The sequence below is a fragment of the Arachis ipaensis genome, chromosome B04 (assembly GCF_000816755.2).
Source record: "Arachis ipaensis cultivar K30076 chromosome B04, Araip1.1, whole genome shotgun sequence".
In the NCBI taxonomy this organism is placed as follows: Eukaryota; Viridiplantae; Streptophyta; class Magnoliopsida; order Fabales; family Fabaceae; genus Arachis; species Arachis ipaensis.
In genome coordinates this window covers 123,891,754-123,912,455 of record NC_029788.2, presented here as the reverse complement: position 1 = coordinate 123,912,455, position 20,702 = coordinate 123,891,754, and the positions used below count along the sequence as shown (strand labels likewise).

The 20,702-nt window shown below is 32.5% G+C and overlaps 2 protein-coding genes and 1 long non-coding RNA gene across 3 annotated transcripts; 2 read left to right on the top strand and 1 right to left on the bottom strand.

Moving 5' to 3' along the window:
- Positions 432 to 5,717, bottom strand: LOC107635175 (phospholipase A(1) LCAT3). The gene is made up of 11 exons (XM_016338560.2): positions 5,288 to 5,717; positions 5,078 to 5,169; positions 4,806 to 4,933; positions 4,388 to 4,523; positions 4,222 to 4,273; positions 3,454 to 3,554; positions 3,087 to 3,269; positions 2,332 to 2,489; positions 1,878 to 1,932; positions 1,179 to 1,232; positions 432 to 936 (listed from the first exon to the last, which is right to left on the bottom strand). The coding sequence occupies exons 1-11, from the start codon at positions 5,502 to 5,504 to the stop codon at positions 757 to 759; spliced, it is 1,356 nt and encodes a 451-aa protein (XP_016194046.1). The 5' UTR covers positions 5,505 to 5,717; the 3' UTR covers positions 432 to 756.
- Positions 12,240 to 14,192, top strand: LOC110271613 (vacuolar protein sorting-associated protein 2 homolog 3-like). Its single transcript, XM_021122618.1, has 6 exons — positions 12,240 to 12,429; positions 12,994 to 13,028; positions 13,119 to 13,169; positions 13,402 to 13,506; positions 13,609 to 13,680; positions 14,118 to 14,192. The coding sequence occupies exons 1-6, from the start codon at positions 12,240 to 12,242 to the stop codon at positions 14,190 to 14,192; spliced, it is 528 nt and encodes a 175-aa protein (XP_020978277.1).
- LOC110271307 lies at positions 15,662 to 16,671 on the top strand. The gene is made up of 2 exons (XR_002361913.1): positions 15,662 to 16,021; positions 16,379 to 16,671. It is a non-coding gene; the product is annotated as an uncharacterized LOC110271307 (long non-coding RNA).

The window sequence follows — 20,702 nt, the reverse complement described above, 5'->3', positions numbered from 1 at the left end:
TAAAAAAAAAAAAGGAAAAAAGTTCACACCTTAATTAATTGTTGTCATATGTACACAAGGGTCATTAATAGCATAAATTTAATAGTTCTCTGTTTAGAAGTTAGTTGTTTCCATTACAGTCATACATTAAGTGATCATTTTCAAAATTATATATTATAAATATCTAGTTAAAAAGATAAAAGTGAACAATTTTAGATTTTCCATAGAAAACTTTAAAAAATTACAATTAATTTAGATTTTTAATTCAAATTTCCTATTTGCGATATTCTTATAAGGTATGTCTTTAGAAGATTTGTTAACAAGGTCTTTTTTAATTAAAAAAGAAAAATGTCAAAAAACATAGAAATTGAAGTTTGAGATGTTTCATGTTTCCACACACCAACTTCATGATGATAAAGCCTTTTGTACGTGCAAAGTTAATCAAATCACCATTATCAAAAGAAGTGCATTAACCATTAGACCTGAAATAGTGTTATTGTACATCCAAAATACAATACAACGTTACACAATGAATAACGAAGTACCATACCCATGTAATTTTGGATTGCCTAAATATGTACCAAAACTACATTATTTCACCCTAATACCAGTACCATAGTCTTTCCAAATTTTTCCTTAAGAGAATATAATATGGAGTAATGATACTGTATTTTTTTTTTTTATCAATATGGTACACACACAACACACATGTATGACTAATCATATGTGCTCCATAATCACCTAATAATAAATTTCTAGTTTTACAATGCAACAAATTTATAGAACCATAGGCTTAACTGCATCAGCATCTGCAACCTTTGATGTCTTGGATTTCTTGGTATCTGTTGGCTCAGCACCTAACCATTTTTTTATGAGTTCAAAGACTCTCTCGTGTCGTAGTAATTCGCGGTGAGCAGCAGCTACTCCCACCCTTGCAATGGCTTCAAGTCCATCAGCCTAATCAAAACAAAACTAGTCAAATTCATGACATGAAACCTTCATAAATAATTTTTACTAGCATCTAAATCACTCAATTATTAGCATTCATATAAAGACATTCTTGCATGCTTCTAAAACATATTTAATGCACGCTCCAAGAACAAACATCTACAACCATTCATTACAGCAGTGTGCAAAGCAGTTAGCTACAGATTACAGTTGAGTGAACATGCAGAACGCCTGAGAGATCAAAGAAATACCTTGGCTGATTCAGAAGGAACTGTTCCATCTCCATCCACATAAGAATATTCCGGCTGAAAACATCGAAAAAGTTTTTCATATATACATACTCACAAGTGCATGCACAAAACCCTCCTAGGAAATAAAACAGAAGGACGATACAGAACTAAAATGGCTAAAGTTGCACCATAGTCATTAGATCTCTTGTCTTATTAGTGACATAAAGTCCTGATAAACAAACATGACCAAACAATGCAAGGGCAATAACAAGCTCCTTTCTAACTACATCCATGAAGGAAAAAGAGAAGCCTGCCCTAGAGTCATGGCCTCCTTATTCTTGTTGGTTAAAACCAAGAAAAAGAAACTGCTCCAAGGAAGAAAAAGAAAAAAAAAAAGGCATACAATCTTCTATCACCAAAGCATATTTGAGTTCATTGTTGCTTCATTATTTCATCAATAAATACTGAGCTTCTACTAAATAATATCATAGTTTTCATTATGAACACTACTGAATAGTATGTCCTACCTCATGACATTTATTGTTTATTCTAAAAAGAAACACTATGTAAAGGATATGAGTGTTAATTTTTAGGATTATCATAATTGCTCAAGGCTCTTGACTGAGATATAAAACAGAATCAATGAAATACGTTTTATAGTGAAATATAAACTCATTAGTAACCTCCACCTTTGTCATATAAGAGATCAAAATGGCTTACCATGGTGTGGCATATGTCAGTTAAGTCTTCTATTGGAGATTCTTTCGAACCATAACTGCATTAGACACAGACAGGTCAGGCAAAATCATTGTACAAAGTTCTGACCATTTGAGCATTGCATATTGCACATAAGATTATTATCCTCTTATGTGTCGAGGATGAGATTATTCTTCTCATAAGGACTAAAATTATGATAAGAAGTTCTACTAGTAATATTTTATAAAGAAATAGTCGATTCTAACTAGTAAAATTCATAATATAAAATCCTGATATTGGAGCATAGTAAAGTCCAGATAAGAATTATAAACACCCCAATATCAAGTTTGTAAGAGATCCAGGTTCCACCTATAAACTAACTTTCTCATCTCTCAACCTAAAAATTCATTTGCCTTGTTTATAGGTATTAACGAAAACAAAAATATTCATTTTTTTCATGAGCAATTAATTCACATACCAACAATCAAAAGGTGTATCTAATGCTGTTCCATAAATGTTATAGAAGCTGAACCCATCTGGCAGTTTAGCATTGTTTATTACTTTTCGAGTTCCAGCAGCCCATTCGAGGATATCAAAGTTAAAAGGCAGTGATACCGTCTTCCCATCATATGTTAGCTGCAAAGAATAATATTGAAAAGTAACTTAGACAAGGACGGAGACTGGGTAGTATCATTTTTATACTGAACTGAAAATCCTTTTCTTGGAGTTAAGTATAAAATTCACACAATGTCATTTGCTTAGCCTTTTCTTGAGTTAGAACTACTGTTGAGAACAGGACCAAATTGAACCGGTTGGTTGAGTGTTTCAACCTGAGATTGGTCTAAGCTCTGTTCATTTTCTATCTACTAACCATAATTGGCCGAAACTCTGCTCTGTTCACTTCCCTGCTCACAATCATATTTCTATTTTCATTTATCCATTATTCCACCATTCCATTTCAAGCTTGATAAACATTTACTGTATTCTGGATATGAGAAATTAAAACTGCGAGAGGAAAAAGATCTTAAAATAAAAGCAAATGGAAATCAAATGTGAAAATACTTGAGGATGCAAGAAGGCAGCAACCATGTGGAGAAAAGTGCAGATTAGCACCTCACTGTGCATCACTTAACAAAATTAAAGACAAGGAATTTATTTAACATTTGGATTTTGGAACTGTATATACCCATTCGTCTTACATTCATCAATCTGAAGAAAAGTGCAGATTAGTACCTCATTGTTCTTCAGTGCTTCATCAAATAAAGACGTACATTGGACTGGTCCATAAGATTCCAAACTGATGTTGCTTTCCCCATCCTCCTTGGTTTGCTTTTGCCAAACATGAATTTCTGGTTGCTTTTTCCATTTATAATCCGGATTGGCCATCATCTCATAAATTGATGGACATTCAACTAGCTAACATGGTAAGAAAGTTTATCTCAAATCTTCGGAAAATGTTACAAAAAGAGCATGAAAATTGTGACGGTTTTGCAAGTATAGTTGGATACTTTTCTGAGTTTGTCAGGAAAAATTATCCCAGGATTTAATTCAAACAGACAAAGATTCTGACGGTACAAATCACTTGAGATCAAGAATTTACCAATTGATGCATAGTCCACCTTGATACGAAAAAATAGCTTTCAAAGCCATCAACAAACTCTAGTCCAGTTAATAAAGTATCATTGATGCATCCAGGGGCTCCTGTTCATGAGGAACGTAAAATCCAGAAGGTTATGGAATCAAGAAAGGAGGAAAATAAGAGTATATAGGGAAAAGAATGCTAAGCCCATGAACCAGAGTATGGGAATTTTTACAACCAACTGCATTCTTTTGTAACTTTCATCATCACATACTATATTTATACTCTGGACCATAAATAAAAAAAGTCATCAAAGAAAAGTGACATGTTATTCATAGGAAGCAAACAAAAATGGAAGATGAACATGCTCTGGTACTTATTTTTGTGCAATCTGGGGAAAATGTCATTAAAAGACCAAGGTCATACCAAAGAGCATAATGAACTAAAGAAAAAACGAAGCTTTGAAGTGAAAAGGCAAGATAATTTAGCCTTAGCATTCTCACTTCATAAATTTGAAATGCATTATTGCCAAGAAATTATGCAGCATGGACTACCATATGTACGACTTTCAAGATGGGCGAGTTTCTGCCTAAATGAGTGTTTATAGAGTAATCAAAATATTTGATAGCACAACAAAAATATATGAAATATTAGAAGATGTGAGTTTAGTTCCACACATCCAAATACCCAATTAAGATTCCGATTTATTGCGTAGTATTAAGCAATAAGCAATAAGTACGACCTACTTGCAGGATAAGAAGAGCATAAAAAAAAGAACAGAGGAATCACCTTGAAAAGGACAAGCCAAGCAAATCCACTTATTCACATATTTGACAAAATCCTGCCAAAACAATGTCCAAACTCACTGGTAAGTATTTTCAAACTACATGGGATAACTCTCTTCTCTAACTCTATGCAATATACAGTAGAAATAGCATGAGTTTTGTAAGCGCACATCATGGTGAAGAGACAAGAAACACAGGATCATGATTCCTCCCATAGAATGGGAAATCAAGTTAACTTTCCTTCCACCAGAGGCTTTGTAAGCAGTTTCCAACTTGGCTTTAAGGCCATCCATCAGCTTGTCAATTCTGCCAACACCAACAAAAATAAGGCACATAGTTAATTCTTTTAAACTCATTTGTTAACCAAATTTGTTGGCATAGTGATCAAGGCACGACGTGGCACCCCGAGAACCAATGTTGTGCTCCGGAAGCAAATACCAATTAGGAGAGTGATCCTAACTACACACAAAAGGGGATTAGTTTCCTTCCTTAATAATTGAAAGGTGGAATACCCTTGGGAAACCACTAAACAAATAAATAAATCACTGATTAAACTTGATATTATGCTGAAGGGGCCGAGCAATTTACCTATTGCTTTGCCTGAAGTCATAACCATAACCAAACAATGTGGTTCCTTTCTTGTAGCCACAACCAACAAGCATGTCAATCATATCATGGAAATGATACACCTCTGTCAAATGTATACATTTCGTAAACTGCAACAACATTCCACATAACAGCAGAAAATCAAATCAAATCACTTAATTAAAATTCCCAAAAAAAAACAAAAAAATAAAATAAAACAGGCTGTGTTGAACTGTTGATTATTGGTTTAATCAATTAACAATTGAATAAATTACCAAGGATGGATCTAGAATATCAATTGCATAGAGGCCATGATCATCTTCAGGGACCACAATATCAGATTTCTGGTCAAGTGTTTCGGTGTAACCTGAAAAGTTGAACACAATCTGACTCGGAATCAGAACTAATCAAGTTTATCAAACTCTGGAGTCACCTCACTGGCTGTGGAGCTTGATAACAAAGTTAGTTAGAGTTAGTTAGAGAACCTGTGTCGGGGTTGTAAACGGACCAGATCTTCTTGCGGAACTCCAAGTCAGCAAGGAAGAACCTAACCCAGACTCTGGTGGTGAAGCCGAACTTCTTGGGCTTGGAGTTGAGAATGGAGCCTCCCATGCCGGAGACAAGAAGCACGGGGTCGCGATCCGCCGGCTCGTCGTCGTCGGTGTTCCGGTCACCGAAACAGGGACACAGCGTCATCGGCATGGGAATGAGTGGCTTTTAGTGAGCTCAGAACTGAAACTGAAAATGAAAATGGAGCATGCACCACCAACCAACCATGAACCAACCAACCAACAACCAGAACCAGTAGCGAGTGTTGTTATACTCTAGACTCGAGTATTCTATTCTGCAACTACTTGTATTCTTCTGAAATTAAAACACGTTTCATTCCATAAATTTATGATATCTCTGCTTCACTTTTCAATAAATAATGTAGTTCAACAATATTTTTTTCACTGTATTTAACTTTTTATATATTTCGTATGTATATATTTCAGCGTTTCTGTTGCTTTTTGCTCTACAGACAAGACGAGATTAAGTGGATAAACTAACTAATTACTCCATTAATCTAAATTAGTTTTGGATGTTTAACTTGTATATGAAATTTTGAATCCATATTAATTAATTTCTTTTTTCACTACAAATATTAATTTCAAATATTTCTTATTCCAAAATGTCTCGCTGCCATTCATTTTTGCAAGGACCATCCGGTCTTTAACGAAAAAAAAAAAAAAGAATGATTTTGTCATTGAAGTAATTTTTTTAAATAAAATATTTGATTGATAGTCATACATTGATAGATGGTGATTGGTCAGTTAACCGATTATTTTTATCTGGTTAGGTTTGAGATTGTTAAACAGCAAATTTTGGCATTAAAGTCTCTTCTCTAGTCTATTATTCGATCTCTTTTAAATCTGGATGTTTCTTCTTTCCAAATGGATATATATGGACAAGTGCCGAAGTGCGTGTGTTTCTACGACTTTTACGTGTAATCCATCAACCAATAATTCGCAATATTTCTCTTCACTTTGCCATAATCCATTCTTTTCATGTTTTCAGAGTCTCATCTTTCTCCATCAATTACGATAATGTGCTATTTACGCATCAAATTTTCATAATTGATGACTAAGATATTGTTAAATAATAAATATATTGAATAATATGAATTTTTTAAATTATGAAAAAGGTGTTTTCTTGTGAAAATAAAGTGCAACTAACTACTATTATATATCCTTTTACCAAGTCACCAAAAAAAAAAAATATATCCTTTTACCAAATATGTATATGTATTGAGACCATTTATCGTATTTATTACTACTTACTCTAAAGATTCTCATGCTTTTTAACCATTCTCAAATATTAATTTTATATAAAAATAATTACATATAAATTTTCACTAATTATTTAGTCATCATTCATCAAACAGATAAATATTGTCCCGCTCAAAATAACTAGTAATAAATTTGCATGAAAGTAGAAAAATAAAGAAAAAACTAAACCGTGGTAGAGCATGACAACAATCACAATAATAAGAAAAACTCCTCTAGATAATAAGAAAAATTATAAAGAATAAATAAATAATAAATTGTTGTTAAATTTATAATTTTCATCATATATATTAATTATTCTCATTTAGATGTATTTATTCTCAATTAGATCTCACCTGAAAAATTCTGAAGTCACCAAAAAAAAAAAAATCTCACCTGGATGTGTTCGATTTTAATATTATACCAACTATTTGTGTTTAGATTCAATTATGTCCTTAGAAAAGTGAATTATGTAAATGTTGTAGGAATTAGTTTCAACATTTGATGAGCTATTTTTCGGAGTAGATCATCAATTCTATCCTAGACATATGTATTCTAACTTCAAGAAGAGATTTTTAAAACTCAAACTAAAGCGCTCATAAGGTGTAATTGACGGTAGGATAACATTGAATCACTTTTACAAATGTTAGGGATACAAATATGACGATTTAAACATTAGGGACACAAATAGAATTTACCTCAAACGTTGGGACAAAAACGATACTTTACTCTAAAATAAAAATACATGTTTTATATCATAAAAAAATATACAAATAAAATATATAAAAAATAATATAAATATTACTTTTCGTTAGAAAAAGTGAAAAACCCTAATTCTATATAGTAAAAGTAAAATATATAATAAAATATTCAGCCACGTGCTTACGGGCTTACGGCTTACCTTAATATTATAAAAATGTAGCAACGTGTATTGTTATTATACAAACTGATGAATTTTCTCGTACAAATAAATAAATGTGCAAGCATCTAAAGGGTATATCCTTTAGCAATTGGTGATGGCAGAATTGCAGAATGGCACCAAGAGACATCATTGGTATATTCTCCTACCACGTCGATTTTAATTTTTCTTTTTTTCCAAATTGTGACATTGACAATAATAACTTAGGCTTAATTGCAAGTAAACTCCGACAAATTTGTGTTGATGTTCTTTACTTGTACATTTAAAGTCAAATATTTTTTATTTTAGTATTGAATTCGACTTAGTGTTTTGATATATTGGGGAACACCTAAAAAATTAAAGATGATAAATTGAGTGTTGGCATCAATACCTATATGAAAATAAATGTTGGGAAATAGAATAAAAATTAACAGCATTGGATAAAAATGAGTCAATTCGGTCAACAATATATTTTTCTAAAAAGAAAATTAATCGGTCTGTTTTTTCTTCATAATCAGCCAACTACAACTTATTTCTATTTTCCGTTTGTGGTTGGGCTTTATATTTGTTGTAGATCAATTTTTGGTCTAGATTTGCTTTGGGTCATTTGATTATTACTAAAATAAAGAGGTCCCTCAAAGAGGGCAAAGTAGGCATCCCAAAAAATGAGGATCTGGTCTCTGTATTTGAGTTCAAGTTCAAGAGCTGAGGCCCAGACCAAAAAAAGTTCTACGGCTAAGGAGAAGCCAAATTTAAGAATGACCAACCCTTAATCCAAAAAAAAAAAATAATGAACCCTCTGACCAAAAAAGGAAATGACCAACCCAACCCCCGCCACATGCTACTGTAAAAAGTAAAAACATATTTTACAATGATCATGGTTAATGATTCTAGAGGAACTTGTTTATCACGTTCAATATTCATTTTGTAGTTTCGCTTTCAGTCTAGTAGATTAATAATTAATTTCTTACGAATCAGAATCCTATTTAAAAATCTAACTAATAAATTATTATATACACAAAATAACACTTATTTAAATAGATAAATATATTAATTATTTGACCAATTCAAATTGAAATGTATGCCAAAAACTTCGAGAGTAAGATATATGAAATATTTCAGGTTTTAGGGTTTGTTATCCTAGTTTCTAATTTTATTTTTTCGGCCATTTATGTTTAGGGAATGTCTATGGTAGGAAACTCAATTCTAGTTCTGTAACCACGGGTAAAAATATTCGAAATTAGTGGTCTTTTTTGTATCCGTACGATAAAATTTTTTATAGGATAATCTGTCCCAAGATTTCTTATATTTGTAATTTATGTCTATTGGATTAGATGAACGAGTGGTGAGCTGGCTTTGTTAATTGTAAATGACGTTAGATTTTGGACTTCTATTTGAAAATAAACTGGGCTCAAGCTGGGTATAATATGGTGGATTTTATGTGATAGGAAAAGCTCGATATTAATATTTTGACATAAAATAATACAAAAATATTATTAGGAGTTTATACTAAAATTAGTCATTAAAATCAGTTATTAATATATTTGTGTATAAATATATATAGTTTAATTTATTTTTAATGTGTATTTATATTTTAATATGTATTTTATATTGATGACTGATGTTGATGTATATGTAGCATAATCGAAAATAATAATAAATATAACAATAATAAAAATTATTATTTGTACAATAAAATCAGCTATCATATATTTATGTATAAATACATATATTATTTAATTTATTTTTAATATATATATTTTATATTTTAATATATATTTTATACTAATAATTGATTTTAATTATTAATTTTAGTGTCCATATAGTATAATTAAATAATAATATTAATATTCATTAATGATATGAATAAGGTGTGATATATAATACTTATGAATATCAAAATACATTCTAATTATTCACTGATAATAATTCACTGATAATAAGTAGGTAAAGCAATATTAAATTTATATAAATCATGGGTCTAAATGCGATTTTGTCTAGTATATCAATTATAATCGTGGCATAATTTATTATAATACCGGTTCATAGATAAGAAAGAATACTTTATCAGGCAAATTACTCATAATACCTAGTAACATGTTTGACTTGCATGTGGTAGGAAATTATTTAATTTACTAATTTATTTGTGGGTAATATATATATTAATTATAATTATAAAATTAATCATATTATACATATAAGTTTTCTTGGTTTATAAGTTTTATAAGTTGGGTCAAACTCAATAGAAGTTACGTTCATCCACAAAAACGTATTAATACGCGCATCACATTTTTAAAACGTTCCCTCACCATTAAGAATGACTCTTCTTCTTCTTCCTCGATGAAAATTATAACTGTCATTTTTTCTTCGCGTTTCTCCTCCTCTTCCTCTTCTTCCTTCTTCTTTTCCTTTTTTTTTTGTATTTCTTCTCTTTTTTTCTTCGCGTGTTTCATTTTCATGGTCGTGTTTCTCCTTCTTCTTTTTTTGATTTTGCAACATTTTGTATTTTTTTTGTTCTTTATTTGATTATTTTCTCCCAAAAAGAATTATGAGAATATGAAATAAGAAGATGAAGAAGAACATCAGAAGATGAGGAGGAGGAAGATGAAGAGTTCTGAATTATACATAACTTATCAGAATAAAAATACACTAAAATATCTTCATTTTAGACCCAAATATTTTCGTGTTACACCCAAATTTGCTACAAATACAGAAATGAGTTATGCTACATATACACTAAAATCAACCACCAAAGTCAGCCACCAGTATAAAATATATACTGGAATACAAATAATACATTGAAAATAAATTAAAGCGCACATATATTTATACATAAGGTGGCTGATTTTAGTAGTTAATTTTAGTGTACAAATAGAATTTTTGTACAGAAATATATTTCCTCTAATGTTGCATTTTTTCTTCTTATTCTTTTCCGTATTTCTTTCTTTCTTTTAATTAAATGAATATAAATTCATCCTCTTCCAAGTAATTTTGCAGCATTATGTGTTTCTTCTTCTTCTTTTTTTGATTTTTTTGTTTTTATTCTTGTTAAGAGAGTAAAACAAGAAGAAACTTGAGAAGGTAAAACAAAAAGAAAAAGATGAATGAGAAAAAAAGAAGAAAAAGATGGTGATGATGATGAAAAAAAAAAAAGAAGCAGCAGAAGATGAGGAGGAAGAAGAGGAAGAGTTTTGAATTATGCAGAACTTATCAGAATAAAAATTTCTTAAAATACACCCAAATATCTTCGTGTTACACCTAAATATTTTCGTTTTACACCCAAATTTGCTGCAAATACAGAAATGAGTTATGCTACGTGTATACTAAAATCAGCCACCAAAGTCAGCTACTAGTATAAAATACATACTGGAATACAAATATACATTGAAAATAAATTAAACCACACATGTATTTATACACAAATACATTGGTGGTTGATTTTAGTGTACAAATAGCATTTTTGTACAGAAAAATATTTTCTCTAATGCTGTATTTTTTTCTTCTTCTTTTCTTTATTTATTTCTTTCTTTTAGTTAAATGAATGTAAGTTCATCATTTTCCAAGTAATTTTGGAGCATTATGTGTTTCTTCTTTTTCTTTGTTTGATTTTTTATTTTTATTCTTGTTAAGAGAGTAAAACAAGAAGAAACTTGAGAAGGTAAACAAAAAGAAAAAGATGAATAAGAAAAGAAGAAGAAGAAGAAGAAGAAGATCATGAAAAAAAGAAGTAGCAGAAGATGAGGAGGAGGAAGAGAAAGATTTCTAAATTATGCAGAACTTATCAGAATAAAAATACACTCAAAATTCTTTAAAATACACCCAAATATCTTTGTGTTACACCCAAATATCTTCGTTTTACACCCAAATTTGCTGCAAATACAGAAATGAGTTATGCTATATGTACACTAAAATTAGCCACCAAAGTCAGCCACCAGTATAAAATACATATTGGAATACAAATATACATTAAAAATAAATTAAACCACACATGTATTTATACACAAATACATTAGTGGCTGATTTTAGTAGCTGATTTTAGTGTACAAATAGCATTTTTGTACAGAAAAATGTTTTCTCTAATGCTACTTTTTTTCTTCTAAATTGAACCATACCTCAGCCACTTGATTGGATTCAAAACAATAAAAGGAGGAGAAGACTTGTACACTACAAGAAAAAAGCCCTATGGCCACGCTTTTTTTGCCACGCTTCAAAAGCGTGGCCAAAAGTTGTCAATGGCTACGCTTTTGTGAGGGTGGCGATTGAATAGTGATTTGGTTACATTTTTTCTTGCCACGCTTCAAAAACGTGGCAAAAAGGGTCAATGGCCACGCTTTTGGAAGGGTAGCAGTTGATTGGAGATATGGCCACGCTTTTTTTTTTGCCACGCTTTAAAAGTGTGGCTAAAAGTGGTCAATGGCCACGCTTTTGTGAGGGTGGCGATTGCATAGAGATTTGGCTACGTTTTTTCTTGCCACGCTTCAAAAACGTGGCGAAAAGGGTCAACAGCCACGCTTTTGGAAGGGTAGCAGTTGGTTGGAATGGCCACGCTTCAAAAGCGTGGCCATAGAGGAAAAGAGGGACTCTTTTGACACGCTTTAAAGCGTGGCCAAAAGGTTTTTGAAAAATAAAACCCTTAGTTATAACCCCAAAGCAAGCTTCGATCTGAAAACCCTTTTGGCACTCTCTCACTCTCAGCTTTTACCAAGTTACCATCGTCACTCAACTCTCAACTCCATGGCAACCCTGGTCGCTCAGATCCCCGCCGTCACCAGCACCATCCTTGCTGAGCCATTAGCCTCTCCTCCGCCTCGTCTCCTCCTCGTCACTAGCGTCGTCCTCGTTAACCTCGTCACTAGCGTCGTCCTCCTCGCCGATCTCCTCTGCATCGTCACCAGTGTCGTCTTCTCTGCTCTCCTTCCTTGTGGTTTCACCTTACTTTTGTCATCGCCTTCCTGCTCTGGCCATCTTCCTACTCTGGCCACCATGCCCTAACTCTTAACATTGCGCTGGCCACCGTCTTCTTTGTCATCCCCTCCACAGTGCCTCCGCCTCGCATCTGCTACATCCCTCGTTTGTGTTTGCCTCGCCATTTCTGCTTTACTCGATTTTCCCTACTGGTGCGTTCGTCTCTGCCATTCCCTGCCTCGCCGTTTTTGCTTCGCTCGATTCTCTGCTGAGAGGAATCGATAGATTGCTCCCAGGATTTCTTTGAGGTTTGTACATGTTACTTTACTCTATTCAGTTTCTCGTTTACACTTTCTCGCGAATTGGGATGGATTACTGTTTATGACGAATTTGATGCTTCGGATTAGGTTTGGAGTATTTAACTAATTTTAGGGTCACATTAAACTTGTAATGTGTACTAAGAAAAATAGAAAATAGACTTTTCATATTGAATAACTTTTTAGTATGCTAATTCAACATATGAATGGGATAGATAATACTCATAGAAATTATTTATTGATTGATTTTTGGTGATGTTTTTCAGGTATAGAGAGGAAAATTGGAGCATTACAATTGGAAGTATGTGAAGCAGTTATTCATTGATCACTGATTATTTTCTTGTTGAACTTTGGGATTATCTCTAATATTTTTCTTTCTTACTGTTTTTAGGAAAGGAAGCTTCTTGCTGAGATAAAGATAACTGCTAAGACGGGAAATGAGGTATGATCCACGTTTTCTCATAGGTTTCTTATGCATAATTACTTGAGAAGCTGTCACGTTGATCTGAATGTGTTCGAATAAGCTTACTTTCGGTTCGAAACATCTTATATATTGAAAGAGCCTTCTGTCAAAAGTTTTGAAAGTATTAAAAACTGTTATTTCTCTCTAGTCTCTAGATAATCTATTGTGCCAAACATGCTAATATATTCTTCTTTTCCTGTGCAATATTCAGGCTGCAACTAAAGTTCTTGCTCGACAGTTAGCAAGGCTTAGGCAGCAGATTGCTAACCTTCAAGGTAGTCGAGCTCAGATGAGAGGCATAGCAACTCACACACAGGTAGATTGTTGATGTCTTTGTTTCTTTTTCGGATGGTTGTTTATGTAGGTAGAGATGTTTATCAGTTTAATGCTCTTTGGTGTGGTTAGAATTTTGATTCAGGCTATGCATGCCCATTCTTCTGTTGCTGCTAGTATGCAAGGAGCTAGTAAGGCAATGACAGCTATGAATAAGGTAGCACCTTCAATTTTATATATTTAAGTGTTTCTTATCCTTATATAACATATATTTGTTCCTTTTTCTTTTTCTTTTCTGGATTGGACCATGATATTGATATCAGCAATCTGTTTGGTTTTACTCAGAGTAAAGGATGGTAAGGTTAAATTAAATATTTGTTAGTTTATAAAGAACAAGCATTCAGAATAGGGTACCTGCTACCTAATGGATTATTTTCATATTGTATGTGTACAATTTTATAGTAGTAACATGGCAATTAAATAAGAGAAATATAGATTGGAGGGAACCCTATAGTCTATAGGCAACTCTTACCACTACTACTATATGTATTATGTTTTCTCATTTAATTTCAACTTCTCTTTTTGTATTTAGCACTTATTGTAATGAAGAGACCTAGTAGATCTAGAAATTATGCTATGTTTAACTGTATATAGCATGCTGATAACTCTGATTCCAAACTTCTACTGTGGAGATCTAAGATCTGGTTGAACTTGACTGATTTTATTTAATGTGCATAGCTTGTGTGTTTATTTTTTGTTTTTCTTGTTGTCTTGACTGTTCACCGGCCTTATTGTCTGATCTAATTTTTCTTCTAATCTGGTTGCTGGACGGCCTTTTGTTTGATAGAGTATTATATTATGGTGTAGCTCATATTTTTCTTGGCCCCTATTTTTCTTTGAAAACTGTAGCTCATATGTAATTTATGGTGTAGTTTGTGTAATACTGCACTCTATTGTTTCCATGCTCTCACCAATAATTGATTGATCATGCATGAACTTAAAATAGCTCAAACTAAAAAATGAAATATGCATGCTGGATACAATTGTTTAATATTTTTAAAAGAGTCAATCAGGCAATGGTGCTCATCATCATCAATTTTTCCCTTCCCTTCCCCAGCGCCACCACTAGGCCGCCACCGTGTTGCTCCGGCCATTCACTCATCATCATCAATCTTTTTCTTCCCTTCCCCTGTTCCAATTCCCTACTTCTCAGGTTCCCCTTTCATCTCATTTGATTTTATTTCTGTTTGATTAATCTGGTTTAGCTCATTCTGTTTAGCTTGTTTAGTTCAACTAATTTAGTTTAGTTGAATTAGGTGGTTAATTAGAGAATCTGGACTGGTTAGTGGATGTAGGTTTTGTTTTGTTTACTGCTGCTGTTCGGAATGAATTTGTCTTTTCTCTGAATGTTGCCCTGGATGAACTTGTTTATTGTGCTATTTTGGTGTTGAATTCTGGACTTGTGATTGCTGTTTATTGTATTTTTGTTCATTGTCCAAAATAGATGCTATGAAAGTGTTACTATTTCATTAATTTTTCTTGGTTTGTTGTTGCTGAGTGCTGCTTTGCTTGTTGCTTGGTCCATATTATATGAACTGCAATGATTTTAGTTTGTGGAACTGGTTAAGTCATATGAATTCTATTTGCTGCTTGCTTGAACCTGGGAAACATGCTATTTACTGCTGCTGTTTAATAAGTGTTGCTACTTCGTGCCATGTGTTAGCAACTCGTTTCCTCGTTGTGATTCTTTGTGCTTATTATGCATTCATGCTCATTACATCCTTAATCATTGGCTGCTGCTGATTTCTCAATTTGCATTTCCTCTTCTGCTCACTTCCTATGCATGCATATATGATGTTGATGAATTTAATTATTAAAGCATTCATATGAAATTTGATTTGATTGATTGAGTTTAGGAAATAGCCAATTTGCTGCTGAAATGCTGCTAGATTTTGGTAGTGATTTTTTTTCCTTTGTTATAGCTAGGTTTTTATGATAAGTGACTATATTATTCAGAATTGGTAATTTCAATTATTTTACCGTATTTGATTCCTGTGCGTATTTTTGCTTGTCGTTTACACGAATTTTTTGATGTATTATTTGATCGAAAATAGAAAATTATGCTAGAAACTAATTAACAAAGTAATGTTATTATGCATTACAAGCTCAACCAGTGAATGTTCCAACTAGTTTTTCTTGAACTGAGCCTGTCATAGTAGCCATTCTCTCAAACTCTCCTTATTTTCTTGAACTGAGCCTATCATAGTAGCCAATTTTCTCATGGCAATGAATTTGAGTAGTATCTTGATAAAGTATGTAATCAGGGGGAAAACAATGGAATTTATTCTTTTATGCCCCACCCCACCCTACTCCATTAATATAGTATCTTATATTTGGATGGATAACAAGCTGTTTGTGGCTCTGATGTGGTGTTGTAACAAGTGAGGACATTTCTTAATACATCTTTCGTTTGTTTCTTGTTAGACTTCCATGATACATGGGCCTTATTGGATGCTCGAGTGAAAGATGCTTTTGATCTAAAGAAAACCATTCAAGAGGTAATTCTGATTCTGTCCGTCGAGTTTTAGAACCTTCTCGTATTTATATGACAAGTATACCTAATTTCTGCTTAAATTGTTTCCTGACATTTGATCTCTACCTACTTGCATTGCATCCTACATTACTAATTGGTTAGATTCCTTTCTCCCTTTTGCATGGTAATTCAATGGTTCCTTTTACCTTTTTTTTGTTTCTTTTTTGCAAAAGGAAAAAAAGCACTGAGCTTGCTTGCCAATAGGGTTATTCCTTGTTTCTTCATTGTTATGTCTTTGGTTGGTGATTGTCAGCATTTTTATTATTATGTTCTGTGAAAAGGAAATGAAATCATTTTGTTGATGTTGGTGTCATTTTTTCAGCTCCACCAAATATTGCTGGGAATCATTCTGAAAGAGGGATATTGAGCTCGGTTATGTACTTGTTGGGCACAAGGTTGTAAGAAAAAGATAAAATACAGAAAATAAGGGACCCTGACGTGATCTTGAGACCACAGACCTGCTATTAATTTTGCATTCCTTTTGTAATTATACATGTATTTTGCTTAGTTAGTGAATTTCGGCTGGATAGGAGGTTGAAGGGTTTTTTGTTACTGAAAAAACCTGGAAAGTTTTGTATGAGGATTAATGTATAAAACAATTATACCAAAAAATGTCACTAATTACTGTTTGATTTGTCTTGTAATAAAAATTGCATACTATATTTATAGGTTTGGTAATAAAAAAGGATTGAAAAAAGGATTTTTTTTTTTTGAATTTGACAAGGCTATCGCCACGCTTTTAAAGCGTGGCCGTATCTCTTGCTATCGCCACGCTTTTAAAACGTGTCCGTATCTCTCTATATTGCCACGCTTTAAAAGCGTGGCCGTATCTCTCGCTATCGTCACACTTTAAAAGCGTGGCCTATCTCTTTATAGCCACGCTTTTTAAGCGGGGCAATCTGTAAAAGCGTGACAAAAAAAGGCGTGGCGATAGGTTACCAAAAGCGTGGTGATAGAGCAACCACCACCCTTTCAGAGGTCACCCTTTCAAAAGTGTGGCGGTAGCTCAAAAAGCGTGGCGAAAAGCTATCGCCACGCTTTTTCAGCTTTTCGCCACGCTTTAAAAGCGTGGCAATAGAGCTATTTTCTTGTAATGGTATGAGAAAAATGCTTGTATGTGGAGAACAAATTTCTCATCAATACTATAGAAGGGCTGTAAAATACACCCAAAATACACTATATTAAAACAAGCATAAACTATATAATGCAAATAGAACTATAAAACCATCATAAAAAATAACAAAAATCAGATTCATGAATCATCATTAAACAGAAACTAAACACAATTCAACTAAAAGAATAAGACAATTCACCCTCAGTGAGATGAAAAATCATAAACTGTAAATACACCCAAACTTTCCTAAAATACACCCAAATATTCCTGATTTACACCCGAACGTCTGATATAAAATGCAGAAAATTCATCAGAACTAGTACATTAGATTCAATTCAAACAAGGAATAATAAACAAAAAATTTCACAGACAAGGTTCACACATTATTCAACTACACAATTATAAACTACTAACTGGATTCAAATTCAAATTCAATTATTAACTGGAATTAAACCACACCTTAGGAACTTCATTGAATTCAAATTCAAAATCCACTTCGCTCTGGTTCAGCTGATAATCTAAAGTTGAATAATCCATTATCTTCAAAACGATTTCAGAGCTTAATTTAAGAAACAATGGAAAATGAGAAAACGAAAAAATAGAACAGAGAGAGAAACTTACGTAAACGGCAAAGGAGAAGGGAGAGAGAAACGCACGAAAGAGATCGAAGAGAGAAGACAAGAAGCGCAGAATGAATTCAAAAATGGAAACAAAATCATTTCGAAAAAGAAAGTTATATATTTGCGCGTTGATTGATTGAAAAATCTGTTAAGGAGGCGCGTGTAACATACGTGCCATAAGAGGAGCGTTTTAAGGATTAGGAATTTTCAGGACTTGTATGACTTGTAAGCGTTAATCGCTTGTATGCAAAGATTAATCCTATGCTATTTTAAATTAAATGATTTATATAATGGTGATCTCATTTATTGTTATAAATGCTAAATTGAATAAGTCATAATTACTTTTGATTTGGAATTAAATGAGAATAAAACCAGATATTATCTTTTGTTCTTTAGATAATTATCTTTTGGATTTTAGATATATTATCTTTTGAACTTTAGATACTATTTTATTTGGATTTTAGGGTTTAATGGGTGCCATGCTCAAATATAAATAGTACCTTCAGGATTTCGGTCTTCAATATACCAAAGCCGCCTTTGTTGCTCTTTCCTCGTCAAAAGAGTTACAATTCAGTCGCCTAGGAATATAGAAGGTTTTGGTTGAGGAAGATCGAAAGAACCACAAGATCCAAATCCTTCCATCAATTTCTGACTTTTATGAGTAAAAGTACGCTTCCGTATTATGATATATTTTTGGTGATTCAATATAGATGATCTGAATTAATAAAATAATTTATTCTAACAAGTGGTATCAGAGCCATCCATAATTGAATCATTGAAAATATTAAAATTTTTTTATTTCACTGGATGAAATATGTTTGCGTTGTTACTCTCTGGTTGGACTTTGGATCGAATTTAATTTTATGGATCCGGTGAATTTATTATTTGTTTTAATGAGCATACAGACTTTATATATTAATTTATTTGATCATCCAGTAATATATTTTGTACATGTGAATGTATTGCATTCTTGACACATGATCAAGCAATATATATGTGTATTGTCGCTCATCGCCATTCATATAAGTTGTTGCTTATAACGCATTTGGTTTTAAAATATATATACGCATTACCGTATCTAATTTTTAATTTGATATATTAATAATTGATTTATTCTGAAATATTAATATGGAGTATTATTATGATTGTTTCAGATTTAATTATGTGTGTCATTAATTTGGTATAAAGTTAATTAATTATTCTTTTGGGATATAAGGATTATTATGTATATATAACTTATGCGAATATTAATCTATCCAAAAGAAGATTTATATTTGGCCAAATTATGTGTACACATTAATAATATTTGAGTAATAGAAAATAATGTTATTATTTAATTGTTACATAAGGAAACTAGTAACAATTTAGATTATTATACCACCTATTTTGTAAAGATTTGATTTTGGAATAAATTGATTGAACATTATGCTACTAAAGTAGCCTCTTTTGTGAAAATTGATTTATTTAAAACATAAGGAATATGGTGATATATAATTCATGCGAATATTGGTCAGCCCAAAGGAAGGTCTATATTTGGCCGAATTATATACACATATTGATGGTAAATACATGTTTGGGTAACTAATTAAGAATAAAGTAATACTTATTATTTATGCGGACAATAATCGGCCCAAAGGAAGTTTATTGTTTGGCCAAATAATAAGCATTGCATACTTTTGTTTACTTTCTATTAATTATGCGGTCAATAATCGGTCCAAAGGAAGGTTATTGTTTGGCCAATTAACAGAAAATATATGCAGTAATAAATAGGTTGCGAAGTTTAAGTTTCCATGTGCGCATTAAGTCGGTCCAAAGAAAGGCTTAATGTGTGACAGAAATTTTGACAATATTTGATTACTGCAATGAGAGTATCATTTACAGTTAATTTTCTATCCAAAGATTAAAAATTAATATTATTCTAGATATCTCAATATAAATTTTTTTCCCATTATTTAACTAATTTTTACTACATGTTCTTTTTGTTCTAATCCAGAAACTATGGCTTCAGCTACCAATGTTTCTACACAAATTAACAGTATTCCTATGCTGAATGGTTCAAACTTTAAGGTTTGGAAACATACCGTGGAGATTGTCCTCGATTGTATGGATCTGGATATAGCTCTTCGAGAGGAAAAACCCACTTCCACTCTGAAAAATCTCAATGAGGTTAAAATAGAGAACTGGGAGAGATCCAATCGAATGAGCATTATGATCATGAAACGCTCAATTCCTGAGGCGTTTTGGGACTCAATTATTGAGGATAAAGATGCCAAACAGTTCCTGAAAGATGTTGAAAAATCTTTTACTAAGAATGAAAAGGCAAAGGCAAGTAGTCTTTTGAGCAAACTTGTCTCCATGAGGTATAAAGGTAAAGGAAACATAAGGGAGTACATTATGGAAATGTCTTTTCTTGCTTCAAAATTGAAAGCATTAAAGTTAGAGTTGTTTTAAGATTTACTCGTGCATTTCATTTTGATCTCCCTTCCTGCACACTTTGGACAATTCAAAGTGAGTTATAATACTCTGAAGGACACTTGGTCCTTAAATGAGCTTATATCTCACTGTGTGCAAGAAGAAGAGAGGCTACAGCAAGATAAGACTGAAAATGCTCACATGGCTTCATCTTCTCAGTATAAAAGAAAGCGTGATACTACTGCGGATGTGCCTTCTCAGCAGAAAAAGGCTAAGAAACAGGATCAAGTTTCAACCTGTTTCTTCTGTAAGAAGGTGGGACATATGAAGAAGGATTGTACCAAATATGCCACCTGGCGTGTAAAGAAGGGTATAATTCTTACTTTCGTTTGTTCTGAGGCTAGTTTAAGTTATGCACCTGTTGATACTTGGTGGGTAGATTCTGCTACTACTACTCATGTGAGTGTTACTATGCAGGGTTGCTTGTGGAGTCGACCGCC